General features: G+C 36.6%; 1 protein-coding gene across 1 annotated transcript; it reads left to right on the forward strand.

Annotated features, from left to right (window-relative positions):
• The first annotated feature begins 8,730 nt into the window (after positions 1-8,730).
• On the forward strand, positions 8,731-12,822 carry LOC140315632 (uncharacterized). The gene is made up of 7 exons (XM_072393236.1): positions 8,731-8,907; positions 9,509-9,586; positions 10,674-10,793; positions 11,688-12,089; positions 12,185-12,348; positions 12,492-12,604; positions 12,678-12,822. The coding sequence occupies exons 1-7, from the start codon at positions 8,841-8,843 to the stop codon at positions 12,802-12,804; spliced, it is 1,071 nt and encodes a 356-aa protein (XP_072249337.1). The 5' UTR covers positions 8,731-8,840; the 3' UTR covers positions 12,805-12,822.
• The last annotated feature ends 7,460 nt before the right edge of the window (positions 12,823-20,282 follow it).

A 20,282-nucleotide genomic window follows, 5' to 3' on the forward strand; every position in this document is an offset into this window, starting at 1 on the left:
AAAAAAACTAGTGATTATTTAGGCTTTCTATATATGGATGTGACTTTGATTTGAGTGTGATATCGACATCAATACTCAGACAAATACAGTGAAAACTTTACATACGTTTGACCAGGGAGCGCTTTGATTTTAATTAAATATTACAATGATTGTAGAATTAAATATTTCACTTTAAAAAGTATACACATGTTATACTTGAATTGATATTAAACATCTACCTTGAATAAAAATACATGTTTTTACGTGTCGTAATAAATTAAAATGTTGCCACATTGTTGATGACAATTTGTTTTCTCATAAAGTCAGTTATAACATCTTTATTTGAGCTGCTGTGACATGTCTAAACAATATGAAACAGATGAACATCTGTCTCCTATATTTGGACGCCATTTACCCAAACAAATTCAGCAAGAAATACAGGAATATCAAAATTTTACTTAAAGGATACTATCTATTAAAATCAGCTTCAATATTTCATCAATTTCTTGAGGCCTTTTTTTTTTTTTTTTTTTTACTGAATAGAGAAGATCAGAGGAAATGATCATCTACAGCAGGAGACTTCTGGTTTTAAATGCGAGTTAGATCTTTCTGTGCAGACATCATATCACTATGTTTGAGCTCTGACTCCAAACACATTTGTCAAATTAAAAATGATAGACTTCACACTTCGTGTTAAAGTAGGATTTCTCCAGTCTGCTAAAAAAAAATTGGAATCTGCAAAATAAGAGCTGATTTACTGCAGATATTTCAATTGTTGTGTTGGTTTGTTCAGAGGAGCTGGAAAATAGTTTGAGAGTGGGCAGGATTGTTGTGGTGCCAGATCACCTCAAGAGGAAAATGTAACAGGAGAAAAGGAAAATCATTTTTGATTAATGTCAGTTTTAGAAGATAGAGTTTAAGTTAGTTTCTCTAAGAAGAATACTCCAACATATACATTTGAATGATGTTTTCAAGACAACAAAACAAGAACACAAAATATTTCTGAAATGACCTTTAAGCAAAGAGAAAAAACTTTGGAGGACATTTTGAAATATTTCTAAGTGTTCCGCCCTGTGGCGTCGACTCATAGTTCCTAGTCGGACCCGTTTTAGTGACGGACAAATTCCGGCGAAAGGAATGAAATCAGAAGTCTGTTTCATTACAGAGCTTGGTCAGATCCTTGTCTTTTACTAATCACACATCAACTTCGTGGTTTACTGTATGATTTACATGTTTACTTTCAGTAATGCTTTTTATTATGTTTGTTACTTTAGCGGTTTGCTCGACTTCCGCTCGCGGTTAAAACCTTCTGTTTTGTAGATGTACTGTTTAATCTTCCCAGCAGGGGGCCTCGGCGCCAAGCCTCAGGCTGTGTTTACATCTGCAGATTTACATTGATAATATGAGTAACAGTGAGTTTGGTGATACTGTTCATTTTTGTTTAATTTCTATAAATTAAGAACATATGGGTAAAGGTGTTGATATGGAGAATACAGTGTAACTTTATTTTTATTATGTAAAAGACAAAACAGACACTTTTGTCATGTTTATTTTCTGTTTATTTTTTTCAGTCTTAAAGACTTAAATGGAGAAAACATAAGAAATAAAACAGAGGAAGAGAAGAGAAAAAAGATAAAACATTGATCCTCAACAAGATTTTTGGAGTTTCCCTTCTTTATACTGTTAACTATCTGTCGAGTCATGCAAAGCTGACATCGTACTGCGAGGGAAGAATACTAAGTTTGATTTTAAAGATAAAAGATGAAAATAGCAGCTTGTTGCATGGATGATACATGTAAAAGTTTAACAGATTTACTATTTGAGTGTGTGATAGTGGAAGTGATGGTGGTTAATGTGTGTGCAGATGAATTGTGTTTGAAGTCTGAGAGGTCTGACAACTGTCTCTGTGTGACCTCAGAGCGATATTACCACATTACCTCTTGAGGTAAAAGATGGAACTGCACTCCAAAATAAGCTTAATGTGAGGTTTCTTTGGGAAGAAATCTGGTGGGAAGTGTGAACAAAATACAGTTACAGATCTGTGAAAACAACAAGATGTTTGTTGAAACATTATTTGATTAAAGTCACGTACAACACTGACAACAACATAAACACAACTTCACAATTTATCGTCTTTTTTTTTCTTATAGAAACCTTAAAAGGATGTGAAAGTGAAGTTTTAACAGAAGACAGCGACAGATCTGTGGAAAGAAAAAATTGCATGTTTAAAGTTCCACTCCACTAAAATGTTAGTTTTTAACCTCCTGAACATGTCCAGAAGAAGCTTTTTGATGTGTTAAAAAGGCATTGATCTGCATAAAGGTGTTCAAATATTCTGTGAATCTTAAAATGAAAAACGGTTGGTTTGAACTAAGGAACGTGAAATGGGCACCACTCACACTCACGACACTGAACAGCTAATTGAGGAGAAAAGTCAGTTATGCAAGTTATGCTGTGTAACAGCCAGGCTACTTTATGTGTTTAATCTGCACAGCTCACAATGATAGAGCCTTTCTTTTTGGCTTGAGTTACAGTTAAGACTTGGACAGTGAAAAACTGCACAGTAAGACCATTAGACTAACCCACAGGTGTCAGCTGCATGACCCTCATTCTGCTGCTCATATAGACGAGCAAATATACATTTCCCATGTCATAACATACAATAATTATATTATATGCATTAATAATTGTTGTATAATTTATGAACTGTTGTATTGAATAAAATTATTTATTATTCCTGGTGGCTGGACATTAATTAGAAACCCAGTTTAATTTTTCTTTCCTGCCCCGACACAAAAATTGTTCATATAATGAAAAAATAGCATACTTACCATTACAGTTCCAATGCTGTATGGTGGTCACAGAAGCTTTGTTTTAGCCCCATAGTGTAAATCCATGCAGATCATGAAGGTTAAAGAAGTTAAAGAACATTCAAACTTGTCATAGAAGGGCCTCAGCAGCGATTCAAACCAAACACCTTCTTGCTGTGAGTCAACACTGCTAACCACTGATGAAAAGCAGCAACGGATCTGTGAAAAGGCAGCTTTGTCTGTTTAAATCCTGCAGTTAAACCGAGTGTAATTAAAATCAAATGACAATGCTTGTATTGTATATCTGAGGAGATACATTTTTCTCTTTCTGAAGCAAATTTTCAGTTTTCTTCATCATTAAAGGAACACCACAAGTGACGAATTAAGCTGTCTGTATGTGGATGTGTCTTTGATTAACAGACACTCAGATGTGTTTTACTAATGCAATTACATATTAAATCCTACCTGTACTGAGTGTGGTATCAACATCAACATTCAGACAAATACAGTGAAAACTTTACAGATGTTTGACCAGCAGAGGGCGCTGTATGGATTTTGATAAAATGTTACAATGACTGTAGAAATATTTAATTTATTTATTTCTTTTCCCCCTTTTCCTGTTCAACATTATGGCAGCAGAATTGTAATCTGAATACCTTTTATGCCAAACAGATTGGCTTTGCCAAGGGAAGCTTTATAAATGTAAAGCTCCCCATGAAGCCCATCAACTGCCCATTTATTTATTTTTGTTTACAATATATAACATGTAATAGAGCTGAACCGGACCGAGGGACAAGGAAAGAAGAAGAGGAAACAGAACACAAATAGAAACAAAAACCAGACAACCAGCTGCTACACCTGTAAAAAACAAAACAGACAACAATCCACGGCCTCTTTTGGGAATCCAGCCTTAGCGCCTCCAGGAGCACCTGAAAGCAGACAAGCAGAGAAAAAACAAACACACAAACAAACAAAAACAAGCACAAGAAGCGGTAATCACATACAACACAGCTGTGGATATAGATGACCTGAAACCACAGGATAATACATCAACTGCTTAGCGAGCATGCTACTGGGCTAATGAATGTGTGTGTGTGTGTGAACATGCAATACCCATGGCACAGGACCTACATGATAACTGTGCTTAGTTATGAGTGTATTGTACAGGGCCACAATCCAGTAACCATTAGTGGGTGGAAGAAAACAAAAAGAAAGGAACGTGGAGAACATCGTACAGATTGGGATGAGAACCTCATACATGAAGGTCAAAAGGTTTAACACCATCCACCAGCTCTCATTACACCGCCAGTATTAAAGTTGTCACATCAGCAACATCAGCAGTGCCACAGGAGCTGTTACCAAGATGAGAACTGATGGAAAAGAATGTTGCTGTTGTACAATTTAAATTGTAAAGTATTTTCTGTGGAACAATGTATGCATTGTACAGTCTGTCATGAGATCGTGGAACTTGGATGAAATGCAATTCATGTCAGGAATTTATCAACTTCATTTAAAATATAATGTACTCTAAATGATTTTTTCAACAAATATCAAAATAACTAATGAATATGTGACAGATAAAAAGAAATGAGGTACCTGTATGTGACATTCTAGAATAAGTGATAATCAGTGTTTTCATTTTCAGTTGAATTTGTTACCCAGTGGCAGCTCAGCACCCTCCATCTCCCTGTATGTTTGACTGCTGCTACCTCTGGTAGTTCTGAAAAGACCAACCACAAAGTCCAGTGTAGGTAACCACAGTCTGACAAGATGAGTAGCTGATTAAAGAAAAGCAGAAGTGTCGAGGGGAAGTGGTGTCTATTTGAGTTAATGCTATACTTTAAGCGTGAGACGATGGAACGTATCAGTCTAAAGAATAAGACAACTTCTACTTATCAGTCTTATCAACATTTATTTTTTTAAAGTTTATCCCTCGAGATAGTTGTACTTTTCAGTTTAATTTTGATTTAAAAAAAATTCCCTGGTGTTATTGATGGCCTCTAAGATTCTTTGTACTGTTTGAACATATACTGGTCACTCAGGTTTCAATGTGTTTATCTGTTAATATCTCATCATTTGATCCAACCTTGTGTTCATTTGTCTGTGTTGTTTACTTTCTTATTAATGCTGATCTCAAAAAAGTGAACATTTTTTATATGAATTAGTATAGGAGCAGAGGATTTTATAAATAGATTTATTTTTCTTTTTCATGTCTAATTGGTCCTCAGACCCAACATAGAATAATTTAATTATGAGAAAAGTCTGACAATAGCTGCAGGGTCAGCAGCAGATTCAGAGGCTGCTGCAGTCGAAAAAGCTCTCACTTGTCTGCATTAATAGTTTCACACGTTCCAAGCAGAACTAAAGACCACATCCTTTTGTATGTGTATATTTGCACATCCCTCTTCAGACTTCACTTATGCAAAATGACCAAAAAAGAACAGAGACTGGATGTGACATTTAGAAACCCAAACATTACACTTTATAACAACTTGAAACTAGAATGAATATTTTTTTAAATCTATTTTTGCATCTGTTTTAGAAGATGTTACATTACATGGTTTTATATGACTGCTAGTTCTTTCAGACTCTTTCTTTCAGTGGAACTCTAATATGTTATCGATGTTCAGCATTAGAGTTTCCTTGGGTGAATCTTCAGATTGAAATGGAAGTGATTGGTTAAGTGACCTCTGTTATGTTAATTTGTTCATATCACATACCGTGCAACACATGAATTCTGCAGTTCTCATGGTTAAAGGGGTCACTTGATTAATAGTTCTGTTCATGACCATTTCAGTGAGGTGGACTAACGTTCAGAAAACACGACAGGTTACAGTCTAACAATGAAAGTTTATCTGTCAGCCAGGGGGGGAAGCAGGGGAAAGTAACAAACAGACGATGTAGAAAGGTTGAACAAAAAGGCAAAAAACAGATACAGACCAAAAACAATCAGGGGAATAATATGTGAAACAAGTGGCAGGCAAAATGACAAAAACACATACACCACTCACAAAAAGTTAAGGATATTCGGCTTCCGGGTGAAATTTCAGGATAAACTTAATATACATTAATCCAGGGCTCTTACCGTATACTTCCCCCTGGTTTGATGCCACAGCTTTGAATTCATGCTGCCCGTGTTCGGTCTATGTTTGGGAGCGAGCACCTATCTCTGCGAACAGGTGTTCAATGAATTGCTAAAACCAAGCATTGACACACTGGCCACGGAAAAACGGTGTCAGATCTGGTCAGAAAACAGATTGGTAAGCATTTTTAAAAACCCAGTTAAAATACACTGCTCAAAAAAATAAAGGGAACACTAACATAACACTTCCTAGATCTCAATGAATGAAATATTCTAGTTGAAAATCCTTATTCATTACATAGTGGAAAGCGTTGAGAGCAAAACAACATAAATATGATCAATGTAAATCAAAATTATTATCCCATGGTGGTCTGGATTTGTAATCATACTCAAAATAAAAGTGGAAAATCACATTACAGGCTGATCCAACTTCAGTGGAAATTCCTCAAGACAAGTCAAAATGAGGCTCAATAGTGTGTGGGGCCTCATCATGTCTGTATGACCTCCTTACAACGCCTGGCTATGCTCCTGATGAGGCAGTGTTCTCCTGAGAGATTTCCTCCCAGACCTAGATTAAAGCATCAGTCAACTCCTGGACTGTCTGTGGTGCAACGTGGCAATGGTGGATGGAACGAGACATGATGTCCCAGATGTGCTTGATTGGATTCAGGTCTGGGGAACGGGCAGGCCAGTTCATAGCATCAATGCTTTCATCACGCAGGAACTGCTTACACACTTCAGCCACATGAGGCCTAGCATTGTCAAGCATCGAAAGGAACCCAGGGCCCACTGTACCAGCATATGATCTCACAATGGCTCTGAGGGTCTCATCCTGGTACCTAATGGCAGTCAGGGTACCTCTGGCTAGCACATGGAGGGCTGTGTGACCCTTCAAAGAAATGCCTCCCCACACCATTACTGACCCACCGCCAAACCGGTCATGCTGGAGGATGTTGCAGGCAGCAGAACGTTCTCCATGGCGTCTCCAGATTCTGTCACATGTGCTCAGTGTGGACCTGCTCTCATCCGTGAAGAGCACAGAGCGCCGATGGCGAATCTGCCAATCTTGGCATTGTCTGGCAAATGCCAAGCGCCCTGCACAGTGTTGGGCTGTAAGCACAAGCCCCACCTGTGGACGTCGGGCCGTCATACCACCCTCATGGAGTCTGTTTCTGGCAGTTTTGAGCAGAAACATGCATGTGAGTGGCCTGCTGGAGGTCATTTTGCAGGGCTCTGGCAGTGCTCCTCCTGTTCCTCCTTGCACAAAGGAGGAGGTAGCGGCCCTGCTGCTGGGTTGTTGCACTCCTACGGCCCCCTCCATGTCTCCTGGTATCTCCTCCATGCTCTGGACACTGTGCTGACAGACACAGCAAACCTTCTTGCCATAGCTCACATTGATGTGCCATCCTGGATGAGCCACACTACCTGAGCAACTTCAGTTGGCTGTAGACACCGCCTCATCCTACCTCCAGGGGTGAGAGCACTGACAAAATGCAAAAAGTGACCAAAACATCTGCCAGAAAGGATGAGAACAGAGAAATGGTCTGTGGTCAGCACCTGCAGAACCACTCCTTTATAGGGGTTGTCTTGCTAATTGCGTCTCATTTCCACCTGTTGTCCGTTTCATTTGCACAACAGCAGGTGAAATTGATTCAAAATCAGTCTGGAACTAACTGGTCAGGTTCATTTCACAGAAATGTGATAGACATAGAGTTATATTGTGTCGGTATTTTTGAGCAGTGTATAATAAAATGTATTTTAGCCTAGAAGAAGAACAGTAGAAATGTGTACATTTGAATGAATTTTCTTGCATTTTGGTTTGTGTTTGTTAAAGCTGACCAATATAGTTGTTAACTGAGACAACCCCTTTTTGTTATTTCGAGTTTATTACATATATACTACTTTATATGTGTAGTAATGTATTTAGTGTTTACAGGTTTATGTGTTTAGGCAGACAATTAACCATCTCTCATTAGTTGGATGTATGCAAGGCTGTGAGCAGCTATTTGTTTTTGTAAAATGCTACAGCTGTCAAACGTTCTTAGCACCTCACAACTGTTGGTTGTACTGTTATTCTGCCCCTCGACACTGTGACAAATAAAGATTTGCACAAAGTTAATGTCATAGCTTGTGTTTGATATGTTTCTTTATTAATTTGGATAGTTTGATCGTTGATTGATGGAGTAATATGGGTTTCTTAACTTGACAAATTAAAAGGATTTATGTTAAAATAACACAGCAACAAGCAAACATAAGCTCTTTTTTTCATTTGTGCAAATATATGTAATATTTAAAACTCAAATAAGTTATAAATTCAGAGTTATTTAACATTAAGGAGTAGTTCCATCTATTTTACATAACATTTGGTTACATTAAGTTACGTTTATATTGTCTCAGTTACATCTGGCCCTTTGGAGGCAACCATTATGCTGATGTGGCCCTCAATGAAAATTAGTTTGACACCCCTGAGATAGAGGGAGAGAACTGGTAGCAATGCTTAGCTAGAGAACCAGACACACTGCTAAAAAGTGGAAATAAACACTAAAGACCTGTAGGAGTGAGTGTTTGAATAGAACGAGTATGCAATAGAGTTAACTGCAAAAATGTGTAACTTATAGGTAAAAAAATTAAGTGATTTTTAATAGTCCAAGAGGACAAAGAAATTCCACAGAACACAATCAAAGTCACAGAAAGTGATACACATCTTACTGCAAAGTATCAGCATCAAAAAGGAAGACTTGCAGTTGTGAATTATCAGAACAGCATCTTTGATACACTGGTTTAAGGCAGTTTTTCTTTTTCTTGAAGAAAAGTATGTAACCAAAAGCAGAAGTTTGTTCTTTCAGAAGTGCAATAGAAGGATGTGTCTCAGAGGAAACAACCACTTCTCTGAAATGGTTCTCTGTTGCTCTATTACTGTGATAATATAGCCTTCAAGACTGATAAAACTCATCAGTTAGTCTCTAGCAATGGAGGAGGAGGGAGAAGTTAACTATGCTTCTGTTGTATTTAAAACTAAACGACCCAAACCAGAAGGTAAGATGTGTCTTTAACAGTTCATGTAGGAAACCATTCAACTGCTATGAATCAGTCAGATATTTTTGATTTGATGATCCTCGTGCAGATCGGATTTTTTCTTATGTTCTCCTCCATAATAGTATAAGAAGAAGGAACAAGTTAGATGTTGAGCTGACCAAGGGAGTATTTTTGATTTGATATGATTTCAAGTGTTTCTTGTAATGAACAGATCAGTATTAAGTGGGGAAATATCATTAAGAATGAAAATTGCTCATTCAAGTTTAAGCTGTGTAGAACGACAGTGTACTTAAAATATTCTCCTTTGAATCAAAAGCCTTTTTGCAACTGTAATCTTCCAGAAAACCCAGTTTCAGCTTTTTTAACTGAAACCAAAATTATGGAAAGTTTGAAGAAGGGATGCAGCCAAATGTAGATGGAAAACTAAAATGAAAGAAGAAAAGTGACTTTTGAATTTCAAATGGTACTAAAGGCTAAAGTTATCTGCCTTTACGGTCAGGGTGAATTTTCACCAGAATATGTCAAATCTTAATGTCAAACAAAAAGAAATTTCTCTGCAAAATAAGTTGAACGACATTTCATTATTCTCAAATTCTTACAGGTAAGACAGAGGAGGAGACTGTGTATGATGAAGTGAAAGTGCGCAATGAAACAACTGAAAAAAGCCCTGATACCAATGGTAAGTTGTAAAGACAGGCAAAAAAGCAAGTAAACAGAGATCATAAGTGAAAACATTTCTTTCTTCTAAAAAGAGGGTTGGGGTTATAGTATACACCAGCTGTATTCATTAGTTACATCTTCACTAAAGTTCAACTCAACACGGTTTCTTACAATATCTACAATATCCTGATGTAAAAACTCAGATGATGACCTGATTCAAGCAGGTTATTGCACATGTGACTGCACATTACAGAAATTTAAATGAAATAGGAGGCTCATACACAGAGGAAATGCATTTAGGTATGAAGAAATACATTTCTACAGTACAGTGGATGGTGAGATGTGGGTTATAGAACGATTAACTAAGTTTTTACACAAGCGTAGCACAAAGCTGAAACAGTTTCCTGCATCTTTTTTTAAGTACATCAGTCATCTCACACTTATTTTCATAAACCAGAATTTCACAGAAGTATGAACATTCATGTGTACACAACATGTTTTTTAAAAGCTATTCCTGTACATCTGAACCCACAACCCAAAAAGGAACAACATTTGAAATGATGAAGTTTAGCTTTGCTAACAATGATCAAATTTGCAAATATTTCAGGTGAAGCTGTGGAACAGTCAAATTTCATTCTCCGTGTGAATTGCAACTCATGTACTAGCTTATTTGTAACTAATATGTCAGATAAATTACATGCTGAGTGATTGTGAAAGGGCTTTTTCAACATTCAGGGTCTCATGAGATGAAGGCATGTAAAATGGTCTCTAAATGTCTAAGAGGTATGCATACTTCTACCATTCTGCAATTTATTATGTAGAACACACTGACACAAAGCATTTTCAAAGGATAAGTTTCCTTTTTCCTTAAAAAGGCAAATTTAGTATTAATGAGGTAAAACATAGGCTTGTGTGTGAGTTGAGGTGTTTTTAAAATGCAGTGCAAAGTTTTCTTTCTTTTTTCAGTTACAACTATGTTCCAAATACACTCTTGTGAATACTGACATTAAGAGAAAATGCTGGGGGGGGGGGGTAACTGTGTGTTCCTCCAACATTTCATGAGCTCAGACTGCTAAAGTCACATATTTACATGTGTTTAACCTCAGCAGGACTCTTGGCAGACAAGGAAACTGAAAAAAGGAGTCGTCGCTATCAGCGGTCGACATGCTGCTTTGGGACTGTTTGTGTCATTTTGCTGTTGGGCATCATAGGTGTCTGTGTCTACCGTGAGTATGAAAAGCAAGCATCCACTTAAATTTACCCATGAGAAAAATCAGTATCAATTTTATGTGTTTTTTTTTAATGAAAATCATCATTCACCGTAATAGCACTTTGACCCACCTTCTATACATTTCTATACATTTCTGCAAATAATTCATAAGGGGTTCTCAGTTATATATTTTAAAAATAATGTCAGTACAGTATACTTTACATTAATTAGGCCAACTGTGATGCTCAATGTCTAAAAACATGCATGTTAGGGTAATTGGTGACTCTAAATTGCCCCGAGGAGTGTGTGTGAGCGTGCGTACGTGGTTGTTTGTCTCGTTTTTCTCCGTGTGGCCCTTTGATGGCAACCTGTCCAGCGTGTACTTTGCCTCTCGCTCAATGACTGCTGTGATAGGCTCCAGCTCCCCCGCGACCCTCAGGTGGATTGAGCGGGTAAAGAAAATGGATGGATGGAGGGTAATGCACAATGCAGTTTCTCATATATAAAGAAAGAGCACAGTGAATATCTCGCTTGGGATAAAAAAACTCCTCAACAGTGTTACGGTTCATTCCTGTTTTAGTGATTTTCTCTTAAATCTTAAGTGCACAGCTGTTATTTTGAATTTAAAATATCCAAATTTTCTGAATGAAACAACATATTCAGGGGTGATGGCCACACATAGACTGTGGAGGTTAAAATATCTTGAAAAACAAACAAACTGATGATGTATTTGAGGCATTATTGAGGGATATCTGTTGATTTTGTTTTGCTGACAGCTCCCAGAAGGCTGGAAAGCACAAAGTAGAATAGATAGGAAAAAGCTGTATTGTGGTGATCTGCCAAACACATAATATAGAAAACCCACATTGTATTTCCACCATCCATTAAGAAAATGACTTTCTTTTTGCAGTTACATTCATTCATCAGAGTGAGAGCCAGTTAAAATCCAACCAAACGGCTCTGCTGGTTGAAAATTCCTACCTGACCAAATTCAACAGCAAACTAACAGTCGACAATGAAAATTTGACGAAGAACCTTAGCGATCTGACAGTCCGGATTAACAACCTGACACAAGCCTATGATGTCTTAGAAAACAAGATCACAAACCTGACTGCAGAAAACAAGAACCTTACAGAGGAAAACCAGAAGCTGAACACACAAAACCAGAAGCTGAACAAACAAAACCAGGAGCTGGAGGCTGAGAGGAAAAACCTGACAGAACAAGTACAAACCATGGAGGCCATGCAGGTTGAGTTCAGCGTCAGTCGAGCTCAGTGGAGCATTGATGCCTACTGTCCCAAAAATAATAATGGTATGTTAATATCCCAATATGTTTATGTCCAAATATAGATAATAGTAATATCATTATGCAATGAAATGTTTATTTGTTGATCTTTGCTGTTTCAGCAAGAAAATGTAACCACTGTGAGAATGGCTGGAAACACACTCCACCCAGCTGCTATGCAGTAAATAACCCTCAGCCTGATAAAATGAGAAGCTGGGAAGGAGCTCGAAAAGACTGCAGAGGAAAAGGTTCAGACCTGGCTGTTGTAGTTGATTTCAGTGAAAAGGTAATAAAATAACTGACCTTACAGGCAATGAAATCAAAATATATATTTTGATTATCTGAACACACACTAACTAATTTGATCACAGTGTCTACATTCAAGCAACATTTAAATATCTCAGATAACTTCCTCCATGTTCTCCTCAGAAAACTGTCAGTGATTACAGTTGGGGCAGTTCTGGGATGAAAGGATACTGGATTGGCCTGAAAGCAGAAAATGGGAAATGGAAGTGGATTGATGGAAGTGATTTGGCTGACAGGTAAGAGACTCAACATTCTTAGCACTTTGAACAATAAAAACTATCAGCCTTGATTTAACAAAGTTTTCTTCAGCTCCTGGATGCCACAAGATCCCCAGGATGGTCAATGTGTAATATCTGTCCAAAACAAAGGATGGAAATCAGTGAGCTGTGATGGAAAGCAGCAGTGGATCTGTGAGAAGGCAGCTTTATCTGTTTAAATCCTGCAGTCAATAAAAATTAAATGGCATGCTTGTATTCTGTATCTGAAGTTAGACATTCTTTTGTTTTTCTGAAACAAATTTTTCGTTTTATTCATCATCAAAAGGGGAAAAAAACAAGTGGATCAGCAGTTACCAGCAGTGGATCTGTGAGAAAGCAGCTTTATCTGTTTAAATCCTGCTGTTAAACTGAAGTAAAAAAACCCTGCATTTTATTTTTTTTAAAACAAATGTTCATAGTTTTATTCATCATCAACATCATTATAAAAAGTGCTGATTTAAGCTGTTATATGAGGATGTGTCTGTGAAAAAGACTCTCAGATGTTTTCTCCAAATGTAATTAGATATTAAATCATGTTTGTACTGAGCTGACTATCGACATCAACATTCAGAGAAATGCAGTCATAAGATTCCAGATATATTCAGCTATTATTCAGTTCTTCTTTTTGTTGCTCCTTTGTGACCAGCAGAGGGCGCTGTATGACTTTTAATAAAATGCTACGAGTGTTGAAATAAATATTTGATGAAAGAAAATATTTTCCTGTTACGCTGCAACTGATATTAAGCATATTAAGCAGTGGATCTGTGAGAAGGCAGCTTTATCTGTTTAAATCCTGCAGTTAAACTTAATGTAAATTTAAATTAAATGACATGAAAACATGATTTCAGTTTTTGGTTTACTGAAATAAGTGTTTATATTTTTATTTTATCATCAAAATAAAAAAAATAATGCTGATTTAAGCTGTCACTATGTGGATGTGTGTGAAAAAGATGTTTCCTGCAAATTAAGATCAGATTTATTTGTCATGCATACACGCCAACTTTGTCCTCTGCTTTTAACCCATCCAGGTTGGCACCTGTTGACACACATGCATATGACACACATGCATAGAGACAGATGCCATACACTGGCTCCCTGGGCAGCCATTCACAGCCCCCAGGGAGCATTGGGGTATGGTGCCTTGCTCAAGGGCACCTCAGCCATGACAAGGAGGAGAACTGCCACCCCTCCAACTGTCAGTTCACCAATCTTTTGAGCAGTGAGAGTGGGAATTGAACTGCCAACCTTCAGGTTATTGGATGACCCACTCTCACCACTGAGCCATGGCCGCCCCATAATTACATATCAAATTTACTACAGTAGTAAGATCACAGATATACTCAATTATTAGGACTCAGAATATGTTTATTATCTTTTTTGTTGATCCTGCAGCGCTTGTAGTTGTTGCCGTTGTTAGACCAGCAGAGGGCGTTGTATGACTTTAGATAAACTGTTACAATGGCTGTAGAATGAAATATTTGAGGTAAAAAAGTAGTTTTGTGTTACGCTGCAACAAGAATTAAACATCTGCTTTGTAGAAAATGCATGTTTCTGTCTGTAATGGTTGTTAGCGACATTGTTTTGTTTGTTTTTCTCAAATTTAGTCAGTGATATTATTTTATTTGGGCTGCTGCAACAATATGAAGTGGATAGACATCTGGCAAGATTGTGTCTTCTACTTTTGAACACAAATATGGAGGAAAAACTTTAGCACCAGCAGAGCTCCAGCACAGATAATCAGAGAAGATCAGTGGATGAGCTGTCGCCTTACAGCAGGAAAGTCTTGGTTTTGGATGCAACTTGGATCTTTCTGTGCAGAGTTCATGGCAGTTTGTTTGAGCTCTGACTCAACACACATTTAGCACACTTACTGTTAAAAAAGATCCAAATGTTTAATCACCTTCAGATCAAATACTGATTGGTAGATTAAAACTTCCAAAGCTCGTGAGTTGCATGTTCATAATGCACAATGAATTTTAAAACATAACACTTCGAGAAATGTCTTTACCATCACCTGTTTTGTGAGGATTTTTCTAGTTTAGCAAATATTTTTCAAGTCATTCTGCAAATAAGAGCTGATTTACTGCAGATATTTCAGTTGTTGTGTTGGATACTCACAGATCCTGGAAAATAGTTTGAGAGCGCAGCATTGTTGTGGTTGTTAGAGCACATCAATGGGAAAAGGTAACAGGAGAGCTGAGGAAATATGATTTATAATTAATGTCATTTCTACTGAAGACAAATACATAAATAATACAGGAGATATTTTTAAATTAATTTCTCACAGAAATGTAATGTAGAAAAAAATTTGGAGAAATATGAGTATCCTTAATTTGCAAAGGATTTTTTAAACAAGATTAACGAACAGAACAGTAACTGTGGAGGGTATTTAGAAATGTTTTACGCTTGATTTCTAAAATGGAAGATGAAAATGGCAACTCAACTTGCTGATACATGGAAGAAAACTGATAAATTAATTAATTTTTTAATGCAATTGGGGCCTTTATGGTGAGTTTACATGGACAATGTCGGTGAAGCTTTCTGTGAAAAAATATATTTCATTATATTTTTCAAGCCCTTGCCATGAAGTTATCTTAATCTTAACCAAATTACGTGTTAATTTGGTGTTACCTTCAGCAAACAGCAGTCGGAGTACTCTCGTTTGGAGGTAAAGGAGGAGTTCCGATGAAGGAGCTGAGCTAACAGCTACTCAGAATGAGAAATGAAAAAAGGGAATATCTTTGCGCTATCTAAGGAAACTTAAAACTCAAAAATCTGCTGGCAGTTCAAGAAAGAGCTACATTGTGGATTTTTACACCATGTCACATCACCAGATATTTATTTACCTTGTCTGAGAATTTTAATATCTGAAGAATGTCTTCATAACAACATGATCTGCTGTCAGAATCAGTCCAGATCCAAATTTTAGGAAAATTACTGTTCTGTAGAAACATATTTGATTAAAAGTCTTCAAAAGCTGATGGGGGAAACATTCCCCCTGTTCATAATGGACTAAATGTAATTCATATCAGGAAAAATGATTTTTCCAAGAACTATCAGAATGATTTATGAATATGTGACAATGATAAAAGTGAAATACATGTATGTGACATTTTCATTTGTTTCACAGTGGCATCTCAGTACCATCCATCTTTCTACATGTTTGACTGCTGCAAGTATTTCTAAAAAAACACACCAAATACAAAGTCTATTGATGTAAACCACATTCTGACAAAATGAGCAGGTGAGGAGACAAAAGCAAAAGTGTAGAGGGGAAGTGATGCCTACCGAAGCTCAGGCTGGGCTTTGAGCATGAACTGATGGAATTTGTCAGTCTTAAAAATGTGACGATAACCTACTAATCTTTATGTTTAACATATTTGTAAACTTCCCATCATTGGGAGTTAAATGTTAAGTTTCTATTAAATGTAGGTGGAAAGTTGTAATGATTAAATTCAGGACTTGAGTAACAATAATATGTTCAATCACTGGCTTTGAAAACACAAAATACTGAAAAAAAATCTTATTTTTTTAAAGTTGCATTTTTCATTTGTGTAAAAGAAAAAAGGAAGAAAAATAGAAAAGTAAAATAAATATTTCCAGGTGTTACTGTGGTTCGTCTGAAATTCTTTCTACAGTTAGAACATCAGCCATTCACCCAGGTTTAAACATGTTGATCTGTCCATATGACAGTCCCGTGATCCAATCTTGCATTCATTTGTGAATGTAGTTAACTGTGTTGTCACATTATTGATATCAAATTAATTTCCATCCATCCAACCATTTTCTATCCCCGCTTAATCTAGCTCAGGGTTGCAGGGGAGCGGGAGCCAGAGGCAGGGTACACCCTGGACAGTTAGTCCATCACAGGGCCACAACAAATAAATATTTTCATACTTTTCAATATCAATTATTAGGGACAAAAAGCATATTGAAAATGTTTTTTTTTTTATATATTTTTGTCAACCCCAACATAGAAATTTTATTTTTTTTATCTGATAAAACTCAGATAAAAGCTGCAGGGTCAGCAGCTGTTTCAGAGGATGCTGCAGACAAAAAATAACCCTCTTTTTCCTGCTGAAGTGCTTTCCGACTTTCATAGCAGAACTAAAAACCACAAACTTTACTGCAAACTATAAAACTGACAGCAGGTGTAATTTTCCGCCCATCAGACTTCACACAAGGTGGATGATGATACTTTTTTTAAGATGAACAGAAAGGCACAAAGACTGGAGCTTACGATTAGAAACCCAAATGTTTCTTTACCTGAAGGTAAGACACTTTGCAATCAGTGGAAAAATTTGGAGGCTCGTGTGTTTTTGTGTATGACCGCTGCTAATGATTGAATAAATTTTGTCATCCATGTTTTGTTTGAGAGTTCCTCAGGTGAATCTCCAGAACACAACTGAAATGGTTGATTAAGTGGTATCTATTTTATTAATATGTTAGTATAACATGCACTGCAACATAAGGGTAGTGCAGTTCCCATTGTTAAAGGGTACCTCAGATCTAAATGGGTCCCTTTATTAAGGATTTAGTCATGGCGGTTTAAGATGGACTAACATTCATAATACAGGACAGGTTATCATCCCACAATGAAAGTTTATCTGTCAGGCAGGTGGAAAACACGAGAATTTAGAAAAACACAAAGCAGACGTGAAACAAAAGAGTAAAATCCAGGTTGCAAAGTGGATTTCTTTTCAATAAAACAAGGCATGCAGAGACATTATCTTCTGGAAAACCATAATAGATGTTCATTTCATTGACAAAAGAGCCAACTGATGGGCATCTGTGGTTAAACCATTAACTGTGGATCTGTATATCTTTCAGAGGAAATCGAAGAAGATGATGAGTGTATTAAAGCAGCAGAAAGCACTGTGGATAAACTAGAGACCTCAGGTGTGTTATGAACACATTGTATTCTAATTCAACATTTACTAAAACTTTTTTTAATTAATCATGATGTTAAAAGTAATATCCAGTAGAAAAATGAAAAACATACATACGTATAACAAAGTGGTTCCTTTTTTCACAAAAAAAACTGTAAATAGTTATTAACTGTTTTAACTGTTGCTGAGATACTTCCACTGAATTCTTCTTTTTCTGACAGATCACAAGTTCCCCTCCTCCTTCTCTAAATCTTTTCTACCACTTGCAGCCTGTTGGCTGACTCTGCTGGTAATCATCACCCTTCGTATCTACTGTGAGTTCCTTCATGTAAATGTGTGAACAAATGAAAGAGTGAGTTACTTATCAGAATCCTTCTGTTCAATAGAGGAGTCAGGTATTGTTTTAGCTGTAAAAAGGATACGATGCCTTTTAAACATTTAACATGTCACAAACAAAAAATTGTACATTATTCCCCAATATAAGTGTATTAGTCTGGATTATGTATTGTGCTATAATGGCATTAAAATAATCTGTTCATGATCAGTGTAAGCAAGAAAAGTAGAAATACACTTAGTGTTTTCTTGAAAATGTCTAAAATAAACAAACTTATGCTTCACCAAAGTCTCAAAGTTAAAGTTCAAAAACAAAATTGTAAAGGTTTTGTCTTTCTCTTGTTTTAGTTACATCAATAACTTCTGAAAACAACACCAAGTTAACTTTGGAAAACCAGCTGCTGAAGAATCAACTGACAGTCCAGATGAACAACCTGACACAAGCCAATGATGTCTTAGAAAACAAGATCATGAACCTGACTGCAGAAAACAAGAACCTTTCAAAGCAAAACCAGAAGCTGAACACACAAAACCAGAAGCTGAACAAACAAAACCAGAAGCTGGAGGCTGAGAGGAAAAACCTGAAAGAACAAGTACAAACCATGGAGGCCATGCAGGTTGAGTTCAGCGTCAGTCGAGCTCAGTGGAGCATTGATGCCTACTGTCCCAAAAATAATAATGGTATGTTAATATCCCAATATGTTTATGTCCAAATATAGATAATAGTAATATCATTATGCAATGAAATGTTTATTTGTTGATCTTTGTTGTTTCAGGAAGAAAATGTAACCACTGTGAGAATGGCTGGAAACACACTCCACCCAGCTGCTATGCAGTAAATAACGCTGAGTCTGCTGAAAGGAGAAGCTGGGAAGAAGCTCGAGAAGACTGCAGAGGAAAGGGTTCAGACCTGGCTGTTGTAGTTGATGATCATGAAAAGGTAATAATCATTATCTGAAGACACACTGACTGATTTGATCACATTCAATTAAATATCTCTGATAACTTCTTCCCTGTTTTCCTCAGAAAACTGTCAGTGATTACAGTTGGGGCAGTTCAGGGTGGAATGGATTCTGGATCGGCCTAAAAGCAGAAAATGGGAAATGGAAGTGGATTGATGGAAATGATTTGGCTAACAAAGATTTTCTCAACTACTGGATGCTATACTATCCCCAGGATGGTCAATGTGTAATATCTGTCCAAAACAAAGGATGGAAAACAGTGAGCTGTGATGAAAAGCAGCAGTGGATCTGTGAGAAGGCAGCTTTATCTGTTTAAACCCAGCAGTTGTCCTTTAGACAGGCTATTTTTTTGTCTATGAATGATAATTAAACGTAAGAACAGTTTCATTGTTGTTATTGTTACATTTTTCATTTAAAAGGAAAAATCTGTGATAATTTAAACCATTTGTCTTTTGCATTTGTGTATGTTAAAAAACAATCAAAGTAAGAAGATTCATAGAAGCAATATAATTAGATAACAAATCTTACTTCTAAGTGTGACTATTGAGTTATTTTTTTTATATATATATATAAATGTTGCAGTGCTTTTATTGATTGCAAAATGATGAAAGCTTCCTGTATGTTAACTAATAATTGTTGCTGTTGTTTGGCCAGCAGATAGTTCTGTTTCACTTTTTAAGATGTTTCAAAGGCTGCCGATCTGATGCAAATAGTGTCTCCGTGTTAGGTTGCATCTGATATCAAACATCTAAGAAGTTTGTTTTAGTTTGTTATAATCAATAAAAATGTTCCTCATGGCACTTTCTTGTTAGACAGACATCTGACAATTATGTGTCTCCTACATTTGGACTCCAATAATCAGGAACAATATCAGTACCTACAGAGCTCCAAAGAAGGACAGGAAGTATTGAGTGGAATACTTTTACAAAGAGCAATAAGTCTTGATAAATCTGTGTTAAACTGTTAAACTTCCACCAACACATGTTGAAACAGACTTAGCCAAATAATATATTAAAAATGAAAACATCATGTATGTCACCTGGGTCTCAGATTAAACCAAAACAGAAATATGTGTGGGTTACAAACAAGTGAAGATCTTTTTATCACAACATCTCACAAACAGTTTCGACTTAAGACTTTTACGGGGTACTGTAGTCAACAAAAATCTCATAACCAAAATAATCTGGAACAAGGCATCAAATAACCAGCAAATTGTATGGTTAGGTTCTTGTGCACCCCTGTCTCTGATAGTGGACTGTGTAAAAGTAGAGACCCTCATCTCGACTAATGGGCAATACTTCCATATGAATGGACGGAAACAAAAATGGTTAAATACCTGTGTCGTAAGTAAAGTGTAACTTTTCTTAATTACTGTGAGATTAATATACTATGATATTTAAATTAATCTATTTATTAAAGTTGAGATACCACTGTTTCTGAATGTATTTGAAGGCAACAGCACATGGAAACGCC

This window comes from Leuresthes tenuis, unplaced genomic scaffold, assembly GCF_036924035.1.
Source record: "Leuresthes tenuis unplaced genomic scaffold, fLeuTen1.0.hap1 SCAF_10, whole genome shotgun sequence".
Taxonomy (NCBI): Eukaryota; Metazoa; Chordata; class Actinopteri; order Atheriniformes; family Atherinopsidae; genus Leuresthes; species Leuresthes tenuis.

What these genes read in the sequence shown, in the direction of transcription:
- LOC140315632 (XM_072393236.1), top strand. Translation starts at nt 8,841, where the DNA reads ATGGAGGAGGAGGGAGAAGTTAACTATGCTTCTGTTGTATTTAAAACT. An exon ending in AAAAAGCCCTGATACCAATG is followed by an intron (nt 9,587 to 10,673) that starts GTAAGTTGTAAA and finishes GTTTAACCTCAG; the next exon opens with CAGGACTCTTGGCAGACAAG. An exon ending in CTGTCCCAAAAATAATAATG is followed by an intron (nt 12,090 to 12,184) that starts GTATGTTAATAT and finishes TTGCTGTTTCAG; the next exon opens with CAAGAAAATGTAACCACTGT.